At 30.0% G+C, this 24,128-nt stretch overlaps 1 protein-coding gene across 1 annotated transcript in view; it reads right to left on the bottom strand.

Moving 5' to 3' along the window:
- LOC111622797 (insulin receptor substrate 1-like) overlaps positions 1-24,128 on the bottom strand; it is a 90,458-nt gene that overhangs the window by 18,021 nt on the left and 48,309 nt on the right. The window contains exons 10-12 of the mRNA XM_023365214.1: positions 12,372-12,659; positions 10,012-10,121; positions 5,862-5,948 (exon numbers count right to left, since the gene is read on the bottom strand). Of these exons, the coding sequence (XP_023220982.1) occupies positions 5,862-5,948; positions 10,012-10,121; positions 12,372-12,659 (485 nt within the window). The remainder of the gene's footprint in view (positions 1-5,861; positions 5,949-10,011; positions 10,122-12,371; positions 12,660-24,128) is intronic.

Genomic DNA, 24,128 nt, shown 5'->3' with positions numbered 1-24,128 from the left:
TGAATATTATATATAATTTTGCTGAAATATTAATCTAAAATTATAAATTAAAACAATTTCATATATGTAATATTGATTTTATTATTTCATTAATATTCATATTTTATAAAATTATTTTAATGATTTATAATCAATAAAGTATACATTATAAGATGCCACTTAAAGAATATGTACAACATTCGGAACTCCTCAGTGCATGATAAAGTTGCTTTGTTCCCAATAGGGGAACGTTAGCATTGTCTTTGCATAAAAAAATTAGCTTTTTGTCCAGTATGTGATAAGTAGTGATGGGATAATACCAAAATTTCTCTCGATTCCTATCCTTTTGAATACTTTCTAAAGTTTAGTTTAGTTTAGAAAAATTAATGATTTACAATGTGAGCATGGTTCATTAATCAATTAACAAACATCAAGCTTAAGAATTGAAAATGATTGGGAAATCCAAAATTAATCTTTTGAAAGAAACCTGAAAATTCTATATGTGGATATGCATGCTTTTATTGTATAGTTCAAAATAAATTTGTAATCTTATTTCAGATGAAGTTAATATTTCAACACTTCCCTCAAAGAAATTATAAATGATTCCGTTTTACTCAAAGAACTTTCCCATCATGTCATCTAGAGTTGCCATCTTTGGAAACTGGCTTTGCTAGCTGACATGTTGAAGCAGAGGGGAGAAGATAAATGAGAAATTGCGCTTCTTTATTCATACTTCTCTGCAATTGGTATGTCTCATAAATGCTTTGATTTCATCATATTTAACACTAAATGATGATCAGCAAATGATGCAATGACCTTGACAAATATCATCATCATCATCATCATCACAAGTTACCCAGTTTTTGAATTCATTCACTTGAGCCAGATTTGTACAGTATAGTTGTGTGAACTTTTCTTCAAGGAAAAGAAGAATCAGATGAATATTTAGCACTGACTACATGAAAGAAAAATCTGCCATAACAAATGTTGCTTTGTCTGTGGGGTGTTATGCATTCTCTTCTTTGTCAATGTGAAAGCTTCCAATAAACTAATACTTAATTGTTAATAATGTAATTTTAAAAATTTTCAATCTTTAACTGAAACAAATAATTTTCTTACTAAATGTGAAAGAATCATTTTAAGAATCAGAAATCATGATGAGATTTGCTTGATTCTGATTACTAGAAAATTCCCAATTTTCCAATTTTAATTAATTGTCCCATCATTAGTAATAAGATGTCAAAAAACTTCTTTAGCTACTTACTAGCAATTCAGTTATGATGTAGACTTTAAAATGTGCTTTGGAATATCCGAAGAAGAAAGTAAATAGTTCTTGAAGTTATTGCTTGTTCTTAATTTCCTAACACGTCGGGTTGAATATAAAAGTGACTTACTTAAACCAAATAACTTGAGCGTTTATGTTCTATTATTGCAAACGTTTTTGACACCCATCTGGGTTCTTCCTCAGGCTTCTAGGTATATTTGTTCCAAGCTGGCCGTTAAATTTTGAACTTTATTTGAAAGGTATTTGATTCCAGATGCCAAATGTGCATGCATTCCGAGACATAAACGCTTTGGTTATTTGGTTTAAGTAAGTCGATTTTATATTGCTTGTTCATACTTACCATTCCTTGCCTATTGAAAATGACTACTGGTCAACTGCAGAGGATCTCTCAGCTCCAATTTTTGGCTAAATTATGAGCTGAGAGAGGTTTTGCAGTATAAAAAGATGCTTTTATATTTCTGACAATCAAAACATAGATCTTCCGAAAGTCACCAAAGTTTATGAAACTTTGTATACTCAGTTTCAGCAGTTTGATATCTTCCATCAGTGTTTGATTATTGATGTAGAAATGGTATCTTACCATGGTCTTCATTCAGCTAAAATGTTTATTTAAAAACAAACCTATAAGGTTCAGATTCAAAATTTGGATGTTATGTGGAGTTGAACAGATATCCTTACAACATGCAAATTTATTGTGGAAGGAGCAATGCTGATAACACTCCACTGGGAAGTTGAGTAATATGCAATTTGTTGAATGCAGTGCATGATCTGGAGTCATGCATTTTCTTTGACAGTTTTTTCACTAGCCATGAACTTTTGCTACAACTTTCAAACAAGGAATTCTGAGCATTTGGTACAATTGAAGAGAATCATACTTCAAAATGTTCACTTTCTTCCATCAAAAACATGAAAAAACTGAGAGGGTCATATGGCTATTGTTCAGATGGAAAAGTGATCTGCATGAAATCAGATAATTCCATTGTAATAGTAGCCAACTACTATACAATAACTTATTTTAATAAATACATATATCAAAAATGAGTAACTAATTTAAAAATAAAATAAAACCTTAGAGCTGCCTTCCTTCGTCAGACAAAATTATACTTAATCCAGTTTTTTTCCACTTAATGCATATGGAATGCAATCATCATGTCAGTGATACACTAAGATTTTTTCCAAGTTCAAGAATTGTTATTCATTGATTTTTAACAATTTCTCTTAACAATTTTTGGGCGTCCTGTATGTTTTGTATCCTTTAGTTCAAAATTTCCCAAATAAAACTTCCAAAACCACATTTGACATGTCCAATGTTTAGGAGCATCTTCCCCATAAACACAGAGTACTTTTTACATTTTGTATAGCATTATATTCTTTACAAAACTTAAAAAGTATACATAATATGCTTGATATGCATTTTATCTGCAGACATTTCAATTTGATTTTATGCAAACAAAACATGAAGTAAAGTTTTAAAATAAGCTTCTAAACACAGACTGAAATATCATGTTAGCAGTAATGTCTTAAATTTCATAACTATTGTAATTAAACTACATACCTTGGAAATTACCCTCAGCATGAAAATAGCAAATTCACCAATACCTTACTTTTCTGAGAAAAACACATTTATGTTAAGTAGAGATAGCTGTTAAAGCTGCATTAATTAAAACTTTTGCTGCATATACAAAGGGATTGTTGCAATTTATTTCACACCTTATCTTAATTAATCAAATCCCACATTAAGCAAGGGCTATCTGTATATATTTTGTTTTTTTTTTTGTAAATTTAATAATGCTTATTTTATTAAAATTGATATATGTATTTATTAAAATAAGTTATTGTATAGTAGTTGGCTACTATTACAATGGAATTATCTGATTTCATGCAGATCACTTTTCCATCTGAACAATAGCCATATGACCCTCTCAGTTTTTTCATGTTTTTGATGGAAGAAAGTGAACATTTTGAAGTATGATTCTCTTCAATTGTACCAAATGCTCAGAATTCCTTGTTTGAAAGTTGTAGCAAAAGTTCATGGCTAGTGAAAAAACTGTCAAAGAAAATGCATGACTCCAGATCATGCACTGCATTCAACAAATTGCATATTACTCAACTTCCCAGTGGAGTGTTATCAGCATTGCTCCTTCCACAATAAATTTGCATGTTGTAAGGATATCTGTTCAACTCCACATAACATCCAAATTTTGAATCTGAACCTTATAGGTTTGTTTTTAAATAAACATTTTAGCTGAATGAAGACCATGGTAAGATACCATTTCTACATCAATAATCAAACACTGATGGAAGATATCAAACTGCTGAAACTGAGTATACAAAGTTTCATAAACTTTGGTGACTTTCGGAAGATCTATGTTTTGATTGTCAGAAATATAAAAGCATCTTTTTATACTGCAAAACCTCTCTCAGCTCATAATTTAGCCAAAAATTGGAGCTGAGAGATCCTCTGCAGTTGACCAGTAGTCATTTTCAATAGGCAAGGAATGGTAAGTATGAACAAGCAATATAAAATCGACTTACTTAAACCAAATAACCAAAGCGTTTATGTCTCGGAATGCATGCACATTTGGCATCTGGAATCAAATACCTTTCAAATAAAGTTCAAAATTTAACGGCCAGCTTGGAACAAATATACCTAGAAGCCTGAGGAAGAACCCAGATGGGTGTCAAAAACGTTTGCAATAATAGAACATAAACGCTCAAGTTATTTGGTTTAAGTAAGTCACTTTTATATTCAACCCGACGTGTTAGGAAATTAAGAACAAGCAATAACTTCAAGAACTATTTACTTTCTTCTTCGGATATTCCAAAGCACATTTTAAAGTCTACATCATAACTGAATTGCTAGTAAGTAGCTAAAGAAGTTTTTTGACATCTTATTACTAATGATGGGACAATTAATTAAAATTGGAAAATTGGGAATTTTCTAGTAATCAGAATCAAGCAAATCTCATCATGATTTCTGATTCTTAAAATGATTCTTTCACATTTAGTAAGAAAATTATTTGTTTCAGTTAAAGATTGAAAATTTTTAAAATTACATTATTAACAATTAAGTATTAGTTTATTGGAAGCTTTCACATTGACAAAGAAGAGAATGCATAACACCCCACAGACAAAGCAACATTTGTTATGGCAGATTTTTCTTTCATGTAGTCAGTGCTAAATATTCATCTGATTCTTCTTTTCCTTGAAGAAAAGTTCACACAACTATACTGTACAAATCTGGCTCAAGTGAATGAATTCAAAAACTGGGTAACTTGTGATGATGATGATGATGATGATATTTGTCAAGGTCATTGCATCATTTGCTGATCATCATTTAGTGTTAAATATGATGAAATCAAAGCATTTATGAGACATACCAATTGCAGAGAAGTATGAATAAAGAAGCGCAATTTCTCATTTATCTTCTCCCCTCTGCTTCAACATGTCAGCTAGCAAAGCCAGTTTCCAAAGATGGCAACTCTAGATGACATGATGGGAAAGTTCTTTGAGTAAAACGGAATCATTTATAATTTCTTTGAGGGAAGTGTTGAAATATTAACTTCATCTGAAATAAGATTACAAATTTATTTTGAACTATACAATAAAAGCATGCATATCCACATATAGAATTTTCAGGTTTCTTTCAAAAGATTAATTTTGGATTTCCCAATCATTTTCAATTCTTAAGCTTGATGTTTGTTAATTGATTAATGAACCATGCTCACATTGTAAATCATTAATTTTTCTAAACTAAACTAAACTTTAGAAAGTATTCAAAAGGATAGGAATCGAGAGAAATTTTGGTATTATCCCATCACTACTTATCACATACTGGACAAAAAGCTAATTTTTTTATGCAAAGACAATGCTAACGTTCCCCTATTGGGAACAAAGCAACTTTATCATGCACTGAGGAGTTCCGAATGTTGTACATATTCTTTAAGTGGCATCTTATAATGTATACTTTATTGATTATAAATCATTAAAATAATTTTATAAAATATGAATATTAATGAAATAATAAAATCAATATTACATATATGAAATTGTTTTAATTTATAATTTTAGATTAATATTTCAGCAAAATTATATATAATATTCAGCAATATTTGTAAAATAATTATAAAACATAATCTATAGCACTAAATAAAAATTATGCTTTTGTCTTGCAAAGAAAACTGGAAAAATGAAAGTTTTAACTATGTTCCAAAATAAGAACATTGATCAGTAAAAGGCTAGGTAATCAAATATCAAAGCTAAACAGTTTATAAATTAAATATTCCTTCAATTAAGGAATGTCAATAATCTAAAATATTAAATAAAAAATTGCTAATTATTATTTAATTTATTCTTACATAAATGAAGACCATTGTAGTTTACATTTCGGGGTTTATCACACACACAAAAATTAGGAAAGGAAATATAAATTACAACAATCTTCTTTTATGTACAAATAAGTTAAATAATAATGTAAGAGCAAGAAGTAAAGTTATTAAAAAATTACTAATTAAAAAAAAATTACCAATTTTTCATTTTGATTATTTCTAAAATAAATAAATTTTAATAACATTAAACAATATTGCAAGCTGCATACCTGTGGACGACTTCCAATAGAATAAGCTCTGACAGGTTTAATATAGTCATCAGAATCATCTTCAGATGGTGAAAAATAAGACTTTACCTATAGTGCAATAACACATTTCAATTAATTTGAATTAATACAAAAATTACATATACATTAATTTATTTTAATATTGAATTACAAGGGGGCTTCAAAAAGTTCATGGAAAAAAGGATAGTATGAAAAAGTGATTTCAGTTATGATGTTTATTTTTCAACATATGCTCCATTAAGGTCAATACACTTCTGCAAACATTGATACCAGCCTTTAAGTTTGTCTGAGTAGAACTGAGGGTCTTGTGATCTGTGACCATGTCAGAGCAGCTCTTTTTATATCTTCAACTGATGGAAAATTGGTACCTTTCAGTGACTTATCTATTTGTATAATAGATTGTTGACTTCTTTGGAGCATTATCATCATAAACTTGTTTCAGAGCATCAATGATTTGCCTATTCTCCCAACCAAGTTTCACCATGAATTTTATGTTTGTTCTGGTCTCGATTTTGGTGGATTCCATGTTGCTTAAATGGTGCTTGACTTTCAACTGGCAGCGCTGTGCTCTTACCTGAATTTAAGGGTTCATGTTTAAACATGAACCCTTAAATTTTAGGTAAGAACACGTTGGTACAAGAATGTTCAGGTGCATTGAAATCAAAATCCTTCCAAACAATTTTTAGTTACAGATTTTGTCCACAAACTTTTTGAAACACCTATGTATATAAATTTAAATAAGTTAAAGAAAAAATACTTTGTTATTTGTACTTAACTATAAAAAGGTTTCATTAAAATTTACTTTTACTTCATATAAAACATATGTTGCTAAAATAAAATTCAAATTCTAGAAACTGAAAACTTTTTAAAAGTTTCCTTCTATCTCTTGAAATATAAACATTCTGCCATCATAATTCAACTTAATTCAATATAATATAAAAACTTTCAATACTAACTGAAGTAAGACAGATTAAAGTTTTATGCTTTTATAAATTGAAAGACAAATGAAAGATTTATATAATATTTACTATTAAACAAAGTTTTTGTATGAATGAAGTTATGTACTGACTTTTGTTTGGACTTAAAAAATACAAAAAAAACTAAAATTTTGAAATGTGGATAAAGACAACATGTACATAGTATAAGTTTCTTCCATAATAGAATGCAAGTGTCATGGGTTCCTAAACTTTATCCATTGTAACAGTTTTTATTTTGTAAATAAAGACATTAACCATCATAGTACTTTTGTTCAAAATCTTCATATCCAATTATTTGATATATCAACAAAGATCATGTATTTAACCCATAAGGATCAGAGATCTGTACCAAGAAAGGAAATCAAATGAGGAGTAATTTCTTGTGAAAGTTATAGGCTAAAAATAGTTATTAAATAACAAATACAAGATAGTTATTACAGGAAGGTACAAATATAAACGTCTATAAACCCAATTGTTAGATTAAAGCCAGATTACATTGAGCTATATTAATGCTACTAATTATCAATTAAATGTCAAGCAATTTGGTCTAAAGCAGAGGATCCCAACTTGTGTTCTGCAGAACTCTAGGGTTCTGTTCTGTAAAGTTTGGGATTCCAAAATAAAATCCATTAAGTCAAGTAATGTATAAATGTGCCAATGAGATTTGGGATATGAGGTGTAATTATTCTAGTCTCTGACTGAATCCTCTTATGACATCCTATACATGTGCTAGAGTTATTTATAGCTTTATAAACAGTGGGGACTGATCTATTGGTTACAGAACAAATCAAAATTGAAATATAATGTTTGAAAAGATAATGAAAACCATAAAAGCTAGAAATTCATTAAGAAAGTAACTGTAAAAAGTATCTAACATATAAATAATAATACAATCATAAAATATGCTTTAATCCATCAATATCTGCAGCACAAGCCTGTTGAATGTAATGACAAGAGTGGCCAGTCAGATGCCTGATGGTACTGTACTGTACAGCACATACTATGATACTAACAATGGGACACTCACTTATCAGATAAGCATTACATTTCACCAAGGTGTTAATTAAATTAATTCATGTTCCATTGTCTGCAGTGTGTTGTAGTGCAACGATATAGTATACAAGCAGGTATATATGTCAAAGAGTAGAATTTTGCATGGCAATCGTTTTGTGATAGTTTAAGTATTTTTCACAAAAAATATAATGGGAATTGTATAAATTTATAGTAACAGAAACAAAGGTACAAATCTAGGCATTAGCACTGTTTAAAATATTGAAAGAAAAGAAGTTTAATCCTTCACATTAATGACCAGTTTCAATTAAGTAATAATATTTGCTTTCCATTATTAATCTAGCTTTTTTTTTTTGTTTGCATTTTCAATAAATTGTTTTTGGTGTTTTTATTTGCTGTTTCATCTATAATTATTAAAAATTATCAGGGTTCCAACATTTTTTACTAAGGTGAAAAGGGTTATGTGATAAAAAGTTGGGAAGTGCTGTCCTAGAGGTAGGTGTTAGGCACCATCTCTTAAGAAATTTAATTATAATTATATAAGAGATGGTGCCTAACACCTAGCTCTAGTCCAAATTACTTGACATTTAATTGGTAATTAGTAGCAGTAGTATAGCACAATGTAATCTGGCAATTATTTAACTTTCCATCTAGTTTGTGAAAACCTTCTTATAAATGCAATGCCTTATACTATTTTAAGCACACTTAATGAAATATATGATGAGAGTGTAAAGAATAAAAGAAAGCAGTAAAACCACAATATATAAATATTTTGTTACAACAGATTGCAGAACTATTAGAGTAGGCAAAATATTTGTGCATGTTCTTTGTATCAAACTGGAATAAAAAATATACAGTAGATATAGAACTTGCAATATTAGGGCCTCTTCCTGATTGGAGAAGTAAGTATCTAAACAGACTATAAAACTAATAATGATATGCAAATTATCACAAATCATTAAAAATTTCCAATGGGGTTGCTTCATTATTAAAGGAACAAAATTACCATAAAATGCATTTAGCACCACTATCTCTCTCAAAAATACATGTGTTCTATCTTGAAGATAGTAAAGATAACCTACTAAAAATTATAACATTAGTAAGAATTCATTTTCAAATATTTTTTAAATATTCATAGTCAGAAAAAATGAAAATCTTTTCATAATCTTAAAAGTGATACTTTCAGTGCTTAAGTTGAAAAAAATTCATTTGTGGGAAATTATAAACTAATGCATAATTCCAAATAAATGAAGAGAGAGAGAGACAGTTGTTACATGAAGATTTTTAGCAACTGAAAAAAACAATAAAATAAAATAATTAAAACAAGGCTTCACATGTAACCCCAAAAGTCTTTTTCACAGGAAACCAAGACATGCTAATATACCACTTCTAGAGAATAACATAAGTTATATCAAAATGTGATGTAAATATAGAAACATATTTGCACTAAAGAAAGTTAACAATTATTTTAAGGTTTTCATTTGACTAATCCTCAGTTCCTATTATGAAACTACAGTAGAGCATCGATTATCCGACCCTCGATTAACCAACCGTTCTAGTCAGCAAATTTCAAATGTCCGCTAGTGATGTGGCGCTACAATATTTGGCTATGTCTTGGCTACTTTAATATTATTTTTGTTAAATTTTTGCGTATTTTAGCTGGCAACACTGGCTCGACCATTGAAGGGAGGCCAGTATTTAAACAGGACTTAATTTTCTAATTATGAGTGGTTGTTTGTTTTGTGAACAATAAAATAATTTAAAAATAATATTTAACGATACAATAGCGATGATTATTATTTTTTAAAAATTTTGTTAGGTTTAACATTGATGAAAATTTAACGTGAAGTAGGTTAATGATATACTAATATACTAATTAATAGCGATTTACTAATATACTAATTACATGGGATATACTAATATACTATACTAATAATGTATTTTTTTCATTCTATTCGGTTATCCGATTTTTTCAGTTATCCGACCAACCTGAGTCCCCAATTGAGTTGGATAATTGATGCTCTACTGTATATGAAAAACAAACTAATGTAAGATGATAATCATTACTTATTTTAGAAATTTCATGAAAGAATGTACTGATTAAAATAAAAATTTTTTTTCTCATATATCAAATTTTATCATACCTTATCAAGATGAAATTCTTCTTGTGTATTGATAGAGGGTAAATGAGAATGATTCATATTATCATCAATTCCCCTGAGTGTTGGACTGGACATTTCCAAATACTGACTACCTAAAATTTTAAAGAGAATATATTTTATATAGATAATTAAAGATATACTTTATAAACTAAATTAATGTTATAAGCTTTCAGAACTTCCAACACTAAGAAATAGTATTAAATGATCATTAAATATTTGTTTAAAAATTTCAAATCAAGATAACTAAAAAATTAAAATAAATTCATAAATCAGAAATACATTTCCAAGAACTTAAGTTTTTTATTTATTTAAGGAAAAATTATTTTATAGATGCACCGATAATAATTTTACTGATAGACTGAGCAATTAATAATAATTAATAATAATTATTGGCTAATATCAGACATTTTAAAATTAATGGAACACTATTTTAAAGCATTATTTTGTATTATATTTACTATAAAATCTAGAAAAAGCAAAAACATGTTTCATTAAAAATTGTTGTTATAACAGAGATGCAAGTATTATAAATTGTTTTGGAGCAGATACTGAAAAGACAAAATTCTAATTTGAAGCAAGAAACTTTAGGACTTTAAATTTTAGGATTACATGTTCATGAACACATTTGGATTGCAATATTAAGAGAGATTTCTGTCTACTAAAAAATAGTTTGGATTTTCCATGAATTTTCAAATATCAATTATCAAAACCTCATCCTCTCAACAAGCAATTTTTACATATTATATACACAGTAAAACTTGTCTATTAGAAAGTCCCTTTCTCCAGGAAAAACCTTTGCTAATAGGCAAACTTGCTACCAACAAACTCTCTTCAGAATACAGTATTGTATTTATAAATTTCTTAATTATTTAAATTTATTACAAAAATATATAACTGACATCTGAGTTTGTTTTTATCAATGAACAGTTTTGTTAAAAATTCTTCCTAGAACTTTGTACAAAGAATACAGTGCAGTCAAGCCATTATCATGAGTTCATGGAATTTTTTCAATGTTTCCAAAGCCTCAGATGCTGAGCGTGGATAGGCATGATCATACTTCATTTATTGCCTTTCCTTCATTACTTTCCTCCATCACATGACTTTCATCTCTGCATGGCTGTTGCCTTTTTTCCAAGCTGAAACTCTCTTGCAACTTCTTTGTTTTTTATGCATGAAATTATTGACTCATACAAACTTTTCACTAAACTTTTCAGCAACATTTTTAGCTTCCATCCACTTTTAAGCAAATGCACAGTTTCATAACTTTTATAACATAAAAAAAATGCAAATCATGTCTTGGCTTTTTGCTTACCATTCTTTACCTTGGCAAGGTTGAAAATGCAGTCTTTATCACACAGTACAGGAGATGCAGGACATGTAACCCATTTCATTAGATGAAGGGAGACAGGTAGGGGAGCATTCATTGTCAAAACTTGCTACTAAGTAAACTAATTTCATAGGTGGTGCACAAAAATAGCTTTCTAGTAGGAAAATCTTGCCAATATGCAACTTGCTATTATCCAAACTACTTTACTTTAAAATGTGTAGGACTTTGCCAATGTATTAGAATATCTTGCTTTTAAAGGACTTTCTAATAAATGAGTTCTATTTTATATTTGAATTTGTGTGTGTTACTGACACTTTAATTTGTTGAAATATAAGTTTCATTCAATACTGCAAAATAGTGTTATAAAAAATTTTTAAATTTGGAATTTAAAATGAGAAAAACTCAACAAGGGCTCTTGCTCAACTTTCCTGCCACTCAAGCAGGAGGTTAAAAAAGATTATGTAGATTTTTTGATTTTTATATTATTATTATTATTATTAATTATTATAAAAAGGCAAAAGCATTATTTTAAGGGTTGGCAAGGTTTTAAAAAATTTATAAATGCCAATGAGTAAAATTTACATTAAGCCTGACCCCAGACAACATATGACTTCTACCCCTCTATCCCCTTGACCTTTAATCACCAAAATTTACCATTATCAATGCTCCATGTATAGAAATAACCCAGCCAAGTTTAAAAATTTTGGTTCATTCAGTTTTGAGATATAATGCAAAATATCACACAATTTCGTAAGGAGTTTTTATATTTTTCAGCTCCTAGAGTGTCTAAGCATATAAAAAAACCAGGGATCAAAATTTGACTAATATCATACTTTTCCTGTTATATTCTATAACAGCCGAAAAAATAAAATAAAGATTTGTTTCATTATAACAGTAAAATGGGAAGTGTTAAAATTATTTAACACAGTATATTCATTTTTACATTAATTAGCTTTCCTTTCAATAAATAACATTTAAAAAAATAAATTTCAAAGTACATTAAAAATCAACTTACAAAACTCACCAGGTAACTGACTGACTGTTTTTGGTAAGGATGTAGATAAAGGTGTCATATCCAAATAACCATCTTCTTGCTTTAAATTTGAATTAATATTTTTGGGAAGAGGCAAATCTGTTGGTATTGTTATTCCAACTGGAGCCATTGGCACATAACCCTCAAAACCTTTTGGAAGATCCAAAGAATTAGATGGTGAATCTGATACTAAACTTGTCTGTTTTGAAGGAAGTGAATTAGGGACATCAACAGTTAATGAACCAACTGCACTCATTGTCATATATCCTTCTGTAAATTGAAAAAAATATTACATTTAAAGCAACTATTAATAAATAACAAATATTATTTAAATTAAAAACTTAAAATAACAAACAATTCAATTACAGATATTCCTCGTATAACACAGTAGTTACATTCTAAAAAAATGTAATGATATTTTAATCTGTGCTATACGAAACAAAGGACAAATGCAAAACATAGGATTAGACCCCAGAAGTTAGAAAACAATAGTATACTTTTGCTGTCACCAAGAGGAATATGTTTAGAAATAAATCAATAATTTATTTCTAGTCAATATTTAATTAACAATCACAATTAAAAGTACTGTACATGTTATAATTAATTATAGTTAAATGAGAGCATTTTCTTTTTACAAAGTATCATCATCAACTCAGCTTTTTTTTTTAAATCTTGATCAGAAGTATCAGCAACATTTTCTTATTTTTTTATTTTTATCATAAAAAAATTTTTTATGAATGACAAAATAAAAATGTTATTAAATGAAAATTTTTCTAAAGAGTTGTGTTTGTTCAGTTGAATCTGTGCTATATGAGACAAAGTGACTTTTTCCAGAATTTGTGTTCAAATACCAAATTGTTCAAGTACAAAGATACTGCTGTAGTTCACTCATCATTTTATGAATGATTGCTTACCTACAGTTAAAAAAAGTTTAATATCACTTATCTAAAAATGTTTAAATAAACATTACTAAATATGAACATTAGTCTATAAATAGAAGACACAGTGACAGTTTTAAAATCTTAAAGCAACCACAACACCTAGTTTATAAGAAAGCTAGTGCAATTTTTTCTTCCTTGTCCTACCAGTTTTAATTAAAGTAAACCGAACAAAAAGTACAAAATAATTAGAAAATTTCATTATTCTAAAATCTATGGGCAAATTTGAGACAACACGCATGTTTACTTGAATAAAAAAAATATTGAATAACAAAGTTTACATTTAAAAATTGTATGGAATTTTTTATGGAGAATTTCCAAAACCATGTTAGAGTGAAACTGGAAATTGTGTTGTATGGAGGATATCCCCAATTTTTGAACTGTGTTGAGCTAAGTGTAGAAATTAGTGCCAAGTGGCTGTTAGTAGGAAGACTAATAGCTAATTAATACTAATAAAACTGAATGCGATCGCGAATCTTAATACTACTTAACAGCTAGATAAGACAAGACAAGACAGTGCGAAAAGCATACGAACATGATGACAAATTAGACAAGACAAACAGACTGACAGAGACAAACTGCAAGACCCCAAAATTTTTATTTATTTTTTTATCATCATATTTTTTATGTATTTATTTATTTTTTTTTAAATGTCAACTTACTCACTAACTAAATTAACCTACTATAACCTAGAATAAACCTAACCAGACAACTAAAGCTAACAAACCCTAATCTAATTTAACTTAACCTAGCATAACCTAACCAGAAACCAAGTTAAGAGTCCCTAAGCTAACTTACGACTAGGACTAACCAAATATAGACTGAAAAAGAAGACAGAAAACAAGAATTAAAATACAAAGTTGAAAGGCAGCTATATACCAACAGTTGAAACAAAGCAAGGAAAAGCTAATTTCTGGTATATAACTGCCATGCTTTTGTAACACACTTGCAAAGATGTACAACAAATTCATCCAAAACCCAACTGCTGTTCTAAAGAGAATAACATTCCTTATACAAAAGCAGCAGCAAACTAGCAACATGGTGAATACTACACTATTACATGCTTACCTACAATGTACAAATTTCTCTCTGAAATACTGATAAATAAAATTACTACCTGTATACTCGCACACTCTTTTGGTATCATCAAATGGACAAATACAAAACTAAATAACTCGCTAATTGCATTAAGAGTTATCACTGATGAACCATTGTATGAGACACACAAGTCTGCAGTGAAGTCACACTTCCACTGATGACAGTGGACTTAGAATTATTAAAATCAGATAACTTCACACAAGATAGATCAAAAGCTAAAGAAAATACTTCCTAACAAAAATAGAAGAGTACAAACTCTACTGAACTGTGTGTTCCTCAGACACTGACATAACACCTTTCATATATAATATAACATACAATATGGAAAAAGTTTAGGGACCATAATTTTCTACAGTACTAGCAATCCAAACAAATACAACCATGAATACCATCTCTTTAAAGACTGTCAACAAAACAGCATCAAACCAGTGGTTCAAATGTGATGATCTATATGCACAGACAATGGTTTTATGATGGCAATTCAGGATAAGGTAATAGCAACACAAAATTACAGGAAGCACATTCTCAAATAAAACACCGAAAATGAATTTCAATAGTGTCACCAGACTGGTGAGACTGTCGATCATATCAGATGATGTAAACTGTTAACACAGAGTACATGAAAAGGTAAAATAATGTCCCAAAAAATAATACACCATCATATAGCTCTATGACTGACCTTTCTGAATTTACACTGTATTAGAAATACTATCATTCTGATGTCCTTGACAGTGAGGACTAAATTATACAAAGAGAGATAAGAACAGATAAAACCTTTTCTGTCAATAGGCTTGATAATCACACTTATTGAAAAGACAAAACAGGTCTAATTGACACCAACGTCCTGTATAACCAAAATTTACAAACAGGATTTACAGTCAAAATTGAGAAAAACAAAGACTGGCAATTGAAGTCAAAAACTTATGGAAACTGGAGAGAGCATATATCTGTCCTATAGCTTATCCTCCACAGGTGTATTCCCAATAACTTTCCAAACTCATCTGAAGGCCTTAAATACTAAAATTCTTTCTTATAACATTCAAAAAGCCATCATTCTGGATACATGTAGCTCTTGCGACCCTTCTCATGAATACTGAAGCAACACTAAGTGTTTTTTGAGACCCTGCAGCTTGGTAGCCTGATTAATTATAGCAATAGTTTGGTTTATTACAATCATGAAGTCACAGATGAGTTATTTTTAAAAAAATGGAAAAATTCAACAATAAAATACAGCCACTCCTCACATAATGACCTATTATTTAATGTTTAAAAGGAATGTGCTCAGCAAAATAATAATTAATAACCAAACACCTTTATCGTTGCTGAGAAAATTTAATTAAAACAAATTGGAATTTAATTAAAATTTATTAATTAAAAAACAAATTTAATTAAAACAGAATCTTCCAATTGTCCATTGTGACGATGGCCTATGTAATAGGTCGAAAACGTTTGTTTTTAATTTAAATTTTCTCGGTAACGATAAACGTGTTTGGTTATTAATTATTGTTTAATGACCACTTAGACTTATAACCAGGAATCCAGTATGGGGAATCTCCTTTCTCAGTTGCGCCTTGGAAATTCCCTTTCATACTCTTAGGCTTGTCCCTGCAGTTGATCAGTAGTTACTATAAGAAGTGTTCACAATCTCTAAGACTACATATTTCATTTATAAATTTGTACTTTATTATGCATTCCATAGTACAAAATGTTAGTGAAAAGAAAGAGCATGATTTCACATAGAGGAAGTGCCAAGAATTGAAAGAAGGGCAACAGAGTTGGAAGTGTAAAAGAGCTTGGAAAGAGAAGAGAAAAGAAAATCCAGAATAAAATATATATTTTAAAAAATGTAAAAATACACTCCATTTAAGTTTTGTACAAAAAGAAAAACTTTTGAAGTCTTCTAAATATCCTTTCACAATTGTGAGATTAGCTGCAGGTAGGAGGTCCCAAATCCTTTGTTTGGCCTCAGGTTGGTAAAGTCTGTCTTGTTGTCAACTGGATGGTGCTTCGATGAATTATCGGCGGGATTGCAAGATCCAGCCAACGTCAGGATGCTGACACCAGTTAGGATAGAATTAAATGCATCCTAACCTACAAATTGTGAACAAAGATTGAATAGGAGGGTCTAAATTCTCAAATGGAGAGGTCGGTAAGTTGATAGGTTCTAAGAAATGACAGGCAGTCAAGTTTATAAACATAACATACGTTTAATAACTAGGTAAATCTACGGCTACAATACATTACCATATAAACTATTAAAGCTACATGACTAAAAGGTTATTAAATGACTGAGTATCTCACTTGGGCCATCTATTCCGTTTTTATGTTTCTATACTCCAATAGAGAGAGTTTACATATGAGCTAAGCATTTACCTCTAGTAGATATACAATTTGATGATCTCCGGGAATATTGGGTCAATGTTGGTCTTCATATAGAGGTGTTGTATTGGCTGCTTCTAAGTTGGGCCTTGGGTGGCTTCAGTTCTGTATGGTGTCTTAGGATATGTCAGACTGGCTATGACAAGTCTGAAGGTGTCTGCTGGAACAGGCTGGCTGGAGATGTCTGCCGATGTATGGCTTTTGCTGAAGTCCACCTCAATTCGAGTTCTAGCCTCCCTTTTATCTGATTTTGCCTGGGAAAACCTGTCAGGTGATAGGATGTTTAGCAACGAATATGCAGGTGTGTGGTCACAGGTAGCTGTTGATGACGTTAAGATGTCATCATATGGAGCTGTCATGACCATATTTGGTTCAATTTCCTTCTATTTACTCGTGGACTTTCTCCTCCTTTGACATCCAATTGTTTAATCTAATGCTCAGATGTTATAATTCTCTCCCAGCTGTTGATAGAACAGGTTGTCATTCAATCTGTTTTCTGTGCGATGTTTTCTTAATGATCACAATGGAGAAATAGGCTTAATAATTTTCTTAAATTTGTGCAAAATCAAGTGCTCGATCTCACACAATCAAAATTGGCAGAGTCAATCTTGTTTTATAGGCTCTTCCTGACCTATATTTATGTAAGTTGTTTAAAAGTTCTGTAACAGTTTAGTGAAAGGATGTTTAGAAGACTTCAGTTTTTCTTTTTGTATAAATCTTAAATAGTGTAAAGTTTTTACATTTTTTTTCAATGAGCAAAGAAGCAGAAAAGTTCAGTGTAAAGGGTATATTCTCTAAGGTATATTCTTGAAATTGAATGCAGCTATATTAGAACTAGAGGGTATGGACTGAATATTGAATGGTTGATAAAAGTGGAGCAATAATATATGAAATTTCATACATACGAAACAATAATAGAAACTTATAAAGCAAATCACACTAACAACATTCTTCTCAAAAGCTACACCCAGGATGCCTACACCTGAAACTATTTCCATTTCTTCACAGTCATTTTCCTTACCCAGGCCCTCTACAGGTCCTGATAAATCTACTGATAACTCCAATGATAATCTGGAACCATTTTAACTTCAACCCTTTAAAGGATATCAATAACTTATTATACATAAATGAACTTTAATTTTTTTGGTACAGAATAACATTTTAATAATTTTTGCCAATTGTACTTTTTTTATTTTATAATATGTAAGAGATGCAAATTGAAGCAAAGTTATCAAGTTGGAGTTTCCTTTAGAAAGTTTCTTTATCAAAAATAAAATAATTAAGCTCATCATTTATTAACTAATTTGTTTAACAACTAGACCATAGGAATGGAATTCAGTCATTAAGTGAGAAATACATGTATACAAAATCAAAATGGCATCAAGAGAATGGTTTTAAATATAACAGGTTAGCAGTCAACATATTAAAACATTAAAAATGCCACAAGTCAAGAGTCCAAATCCATAAATCTAATAAAGCTGGAGTATTGATTCACATGGATCAAGATGTATTGCTGATCACAACACTTTTCAGACAATTGTAATATTTAGAAGTCCAAATTAAGTTCTCTCTCTTTTTTGAAACTCTGATGTATCTATTTTTGAATTATGCTGAAAAACAATCTGTCTATTCTTAATAGTAATCACTATTAGTTACTAGTTATGATTTTTCTAAATGTTTAAGAGATATTAGATATAACCTAAGGATTTTTGAAAAGAAAAAAAGGGAGGAAGGAGCAAGAAATGTTTGGTTAAGTGATGATAAGTTATTGGTAGATGGAGTGCGGTATAAATTTGATGAAGTATCGGCCAAAGTGGTGCTGATCTCATAGCAACCACCAATGACTTCTGTGTTTTCTATTATGGCGTGGAATTGTGTTCCTTTTAGAGTTATCTATTGAAGAATGATGTGGTTTTTTTTTTATCGGAAACATGGTTTGTTAAAGGTGGGAGTAGATGTTATTGGGAGGAATTAAGAGAATATCATTGTATCGTTGGTGATGCCTTGAGGGTCCACAACAGAGGTAGACCTATGGCTGGTTGGTTGCTTTGCGTTAAATCTTCTTTGAAATTTAATATTTATAGAAATAGTTATATTGTACTGATTAATATTTTGTTACCGTTAGGAGAGTTTAATATTTGTTTTGTTTATATATAGAAACAAAGATGGCAAGAAATTTTTGATATATTGTTCCAGTTTGAGATCGACAACTCTAATTGGATTTTGTTGGGTGATTTTAATGCACAGATTGGTGACCATAATATAATTTCGACAAGTATATGTGATAGTAGAGGTATTACTGTTAATAAGAGAAGTAGAGCTTCCAAAGATGTAAATATGAATGTGAGAGGATGGAAAGTTCTTGAGTATTGTGCAGATAATGATTTAATAATTCTAAATGGTCGAGCTGCTGGTGATGAAGCGGGAGAGTTTACTTTTGTCTCTAACCGAGGATCCTCAGTAATTGATCTGGGAATAGTTACTTCTTCTGTGTGGAATTGTATTAAAAGTTTTAGAATAGAGAGTTGTTTTTTGTCTGATCACTGCCCAATAGTCCTTTATTTGGAAGATTGTGCTACAGATTATTCAGGTGGTTCTGGTACTTGTTATCAGAGGATTTTCTGGGACAGCAATCAGCTGGAATCGCTGTCCGCTGATTTGAGGTGCTGCTTGGAGCAGACCCCTAATTTATCTTTGTTGGAGCTCAGTAAGGTGATACTGGATTTTGCCAAAGTGAAAGGATTGACTCAAAGGAAAAAGACTATGGTTAGAATTGATGATTGGTTTGACTTGGATTGTCGGTTAATGATTAGAGCTAGAAATAGAGCTTGGTTAGAGTTTAAGAAAAACGGTTTGGTGGCTCAGAGAAGAGTTTTTGTATTTTACTGAAGTTTGGTAAAGAAATTATGCTTAGCAAAGAAGAAAGAATTTTGTAAAAGGTTACAAAATGAAAAAATTTTTATAAAAATAATAGATTATTTTGGAATTTATGTAAAGCAAGAGGAAATTGTGTTAGGGTAAATATCAGTTTACTTGATTGGTTTAGTTATTTCTTCTCCCTTTATGGCTCTGAGAGTCCATACAATGTTGATTTAGTGGTTTTTAATGATTGTGTGACTTGGTCGAATGAAATATTGGATTCTTATATTTCGGAGGAAAAACTAAGAATCGTTTTAAGTAAGTCGAGTGTTGGTGGTGTTCTGGGAATAGATGGTATTCCTACTGAATTTTGGAAAATTGATAGTGCTTTCTTTTGTTTATTAGATAATTTTAAGGTTTTGAGAACTAGTGTTATTCTAGATGAATAGAAGAGTTCTTTATTGGTCCTGGGTGCCTAAAGGTGGCTCAAGATTAGTACTTACAAATTGTAGAGGTATCTCGTTGTTGTGTTGTGTCTCTAAGATTTTTTGTAGAGTTTTGTATTACAGGTTAATAAGTTGGTTGAGTATGAGAGATATTCTATCAGAGAGTCAAGCTGGTTTTCGTGCAGGCTACTCGACTGTTGATAATATTTTTATCCTGTATACTGTTATTGCTAAGACATTAAGTAGGAAATGGCATAAGGTTTATGCTTTTTTATAGATTTAGCATCAGCATTTGATTCTGTTGATAGGAATTTATTATGGAGGAAATTATTAAAGTTTGGTTTAAGTTTTAAGTTTGTATCTTTATTGGCAGAGTTATATAGTGGCTCAAACGTTAGGATTAAATGGAGGAATTGTCGTTCTCAACCTTTCTTTTCTGATAAAGGTGTTAAACAGGGTTGTATATTTTAGTTTATTCTTAAATGATTTATTGAATTGTATTGATGACTCTGGCGGAGATGGTATAGTTGTTGGCAGTGTTTCTGTTAAGATATTATAAGATATTAGCATATGCAGATGACGTGGTAATCATGGCGGATTCTCCGAAGTCATTGCAAAGGTCGATTGACCTTCTGGATAAATATTTAAAAGATAATAGTTTACAATTGAATCTTGCAAAATCTAAAATTGTGGTCTTTCGAAATGGTGGTAAGGTTTCTAAGGTTGACAAATGGTGGTTCCGAAGTGTTCCAATTTCGATTGTATCACAATATAAGTATTTAGGTGTAATTTTTAAAAATAATGGTTATTTTAATACCCATGTGAGGTCCTGTAAAGTTAATGCAGAGATAAAAATGGACAAAGTTATTCATATGTGTCAGTCTGCTAAGTTGTGTAATTTGAAGGATCGGTTAAGGTTATTTAATGCTGTGGTGGGTTCATCTCTTCTTTATGCTTCCGAGGTGTGGGGGTTTCAGACGGAAAGCTTGGATACAGTATTAGTTACTTTTGTTATGAGAATGTACGGGCTTCCAAGGTGTACTCCTGGTTATTCAGTGTCTACGGAGTGTTCATTGATTCCTTTATCTTGTTTGATCTTGAACAGATATGTTAATTGGATTTTTAGAACGTTGAGTTTAAATGATGAACGTCTTAGTAAGATTTGTTTGCGTTCTGTTTTGAAACAAGTTGAGTTACTTTGGTCAAAGTACTGGTTGGCTAATTGTTCAAGGAACGGAATCAATTTTGATAATTTGTTACAAGATGTTAATAGTGTTTATTTATTAAAGTTAAATAATTTTGATAATTATATTTCGAAGTTGAATCATGGTATATTATTAAGTTCTTACTGTGAGTGGTATAAGAGTCTGAATAAACCCTTTTTTGATTGTTCCATTTATAATAGTAATTTTTCTTCTAATGTTATGGCCATATTAATGCAAGTAAGGTGTAATTCATTAAGTTTTTTATGTAATTACAGAAGGGACAGTTGTGTATGTGGTGTGGCTGACTCGCCATTGGATGCGTTTCATATTATCGCTGTTTGTACTTTTCTCTCAAAATTACGTGAGGAAACATTTGGAGTTCCCTGTTTTTCATTTAATCAGTTTAAAAAAGTTATTTCTGATTTTGATTTATTTTTTAAGGTATTTACTTTTATAAAGAAGGTTAAATTGTTTCTTTCATAATGTTTATAATATATTTGATCTTGATTTTTTTTCCTCTCTTTTGTTTTTAGGCTTAAAGCGAAAGTAGTGGTTATTTTATGTAAATTTCATTTTGGGGCATGGTCTGCCTTTATTTAACCTGTGGTTGCTTGGACTGCTTGGGAGACTATCCGAATTTTTTTGAAAGTGATATAAACTGTTGTTTTTTATTTTTCTAGGTAAGTTTTAACCTAGTTGGTTGTTAATTTGTTTCGGATAGTTCTCCTATGTAGTTCTTTAAGTTTTTTTGTTGAATTTGGTTTAGAATGATTTATGAATTGTGTAATTTTTTATTAATATTATATTATGTTACTGCAATTGATGGATATATCTGTGAAATATGTTTATATTATTTTGTAAGGTTATGTATAGTTTTGTTTTTTTTCTATCCCCACATTAGGGTCTTTGTACCAAAATGCTAAATAAATAAATAAATAAATAAACATATTAGTTACTAGTTGACTGTTACATTATTCAGAAGCATGTATTAAGGAAATGATCAAGTTGATTTACACAAATTTCATTGTTAGTTCTGCAAATGTTTTAAATCAATCTTCTAATCAATTTCTTTTCAAACTAAGATAAAAGCAATTTTTTACCATTAGTGATAATCTGATCAGAATGAAATAAATGTTCACTTCTATCAGGAAGGAAATTTGTTTTTTGTTGTTTATCAAATCAAATAGATAAGATTCTCTCTTAACTAATATCTACAGATAAAAGTTTCCTTAAGACCATCACTTTGTTTTTTCCAAAAATGAATTAAGCATTTGCTTGGATACTTTCTTTGATATTCCTGAAAATAAGTCTTCCTTAGTTTTTTCTTAAGCCTATCAATTAACTTATCTCTGTTTAAAATTATTGGTTATACTTTTAAGTTAAATTTTTCAGCCCTTAAAATTTCATCTATTTAGATATACAGTAGAGCGTCGTTTATCTGAAGGTCGGTTACCTGAAACGTCGGTTATCCGAAGGAATTCCAGTCGACAAATTTAAATTTTCGCCAGTGCTGTGGCGCTGTAATCTTTGGCTATGTCTTCGGCTACTCAAATATTTTACGTTTTTGATACTAAATTAACATCTGAAGTATAATTTTTTATTGTTTTTATATTTTTCAATATATTTATTTTGTTTGTACAAAATAAAAAAATAATTTTTAACGATACAATAGTCTTCCTTAGGCTTAACATTGACGAAAATTCAACGCAAAGCGACACGCAACAGAGAGAAATTTCAACATGGGATAAATTAATATATTTTTTCATACATGATTCATTATCCGAAAAATAAGTTATCCGAACCACCCCAGTCCCCAATTGATTCGGATAAACGACACTCTACTGTATACTTAGCAGCATTTCAAGGAATACACTCCTATCATGAAACAAATTGTTAGAATACACACAGATGCAGAACAGGAACTATGAGTATTTCCTGAAATGTGAGGTACAAAATTTATTTCTAAAATTCAAAATAATTTTAAAACATCTTATAAATATTATTTTAAGAATATTTATTACTACTTGTGTATTATTTTATAAACAAACAATTAATTCATGCCTGTTATTCTATTATATTTCTTTACTAGCAAAGATACAATACCAGGCTTCACTCAGGAAAATGTATCATAATTCTATCAAAAGTTATAAAATCAAATGATTTTGGAAATGGATTATAGCCCATGTCCTGAATATAAGTATAAAGTTTCCTTAAGACCATCACTTTGTTTTTTCCACAGCTCTGGCAGCTCACAGATATAAAAAGAAGCTCAGCTGTTTGGATTTGACACTCAGACAGACATCAGTCATGAATCCAATTTCGTACACATATATAGATTCAACCAGGTTATTTCTATCATTTTATTAATATTTGAAAAACTACTAATATGACCCTTATATATAAAAAATTTCATCTTTAGAATTTGTTTTCCATAAAACAGCAGGCAACTGAACTGAATATATTATAATCTTTTATAGTACAGTAGAGCATCGATTATCTGACCCCCGATTAACCGTCACATCGGTTAACTGACCGTTCTAGTTGGCAAATTTCAAATGTCCGCAAGTGATGTGGCGCTACAATATTTGGCTATGTCTTGGATACTTTAATATTATTTTTGTTAAATTTTTGCATGTTTTAGCTGGCATCAACAGCTCGACCATTGAAGGGAGGCCAGTATTTAAATGAGACTTAATTTTCAAATTATGAGTGGTTGTTTGTTTTGTGAGCAATAAAATAATTTAAAAATAATTTTTAACAATACAATAGCAACGATTATTATTTTTTAAAAATTTGTTAGGCTAAACATCGATG

The sequence above is a fragment of the Centruroides sculpturatus genome, unplaced genomic scaffold (genome assembly GCF_000671375.1).
Source record: "Centruroides sculpturatus isolate CEXI.00-Female unplaced genomic scaffold, Cexi_2.0 scaffold331, whole genome shotgun sequence".
Lineage (NCBI taxonomy): Eukaryota > Metazoa > Arthropoda > Arachnida > Scorpiones > Buthidae > Centruroides > Centruroides sculpturatus.
This window is presented reverse-complemented; position numbering and strand designations above follow the sequence as displayed.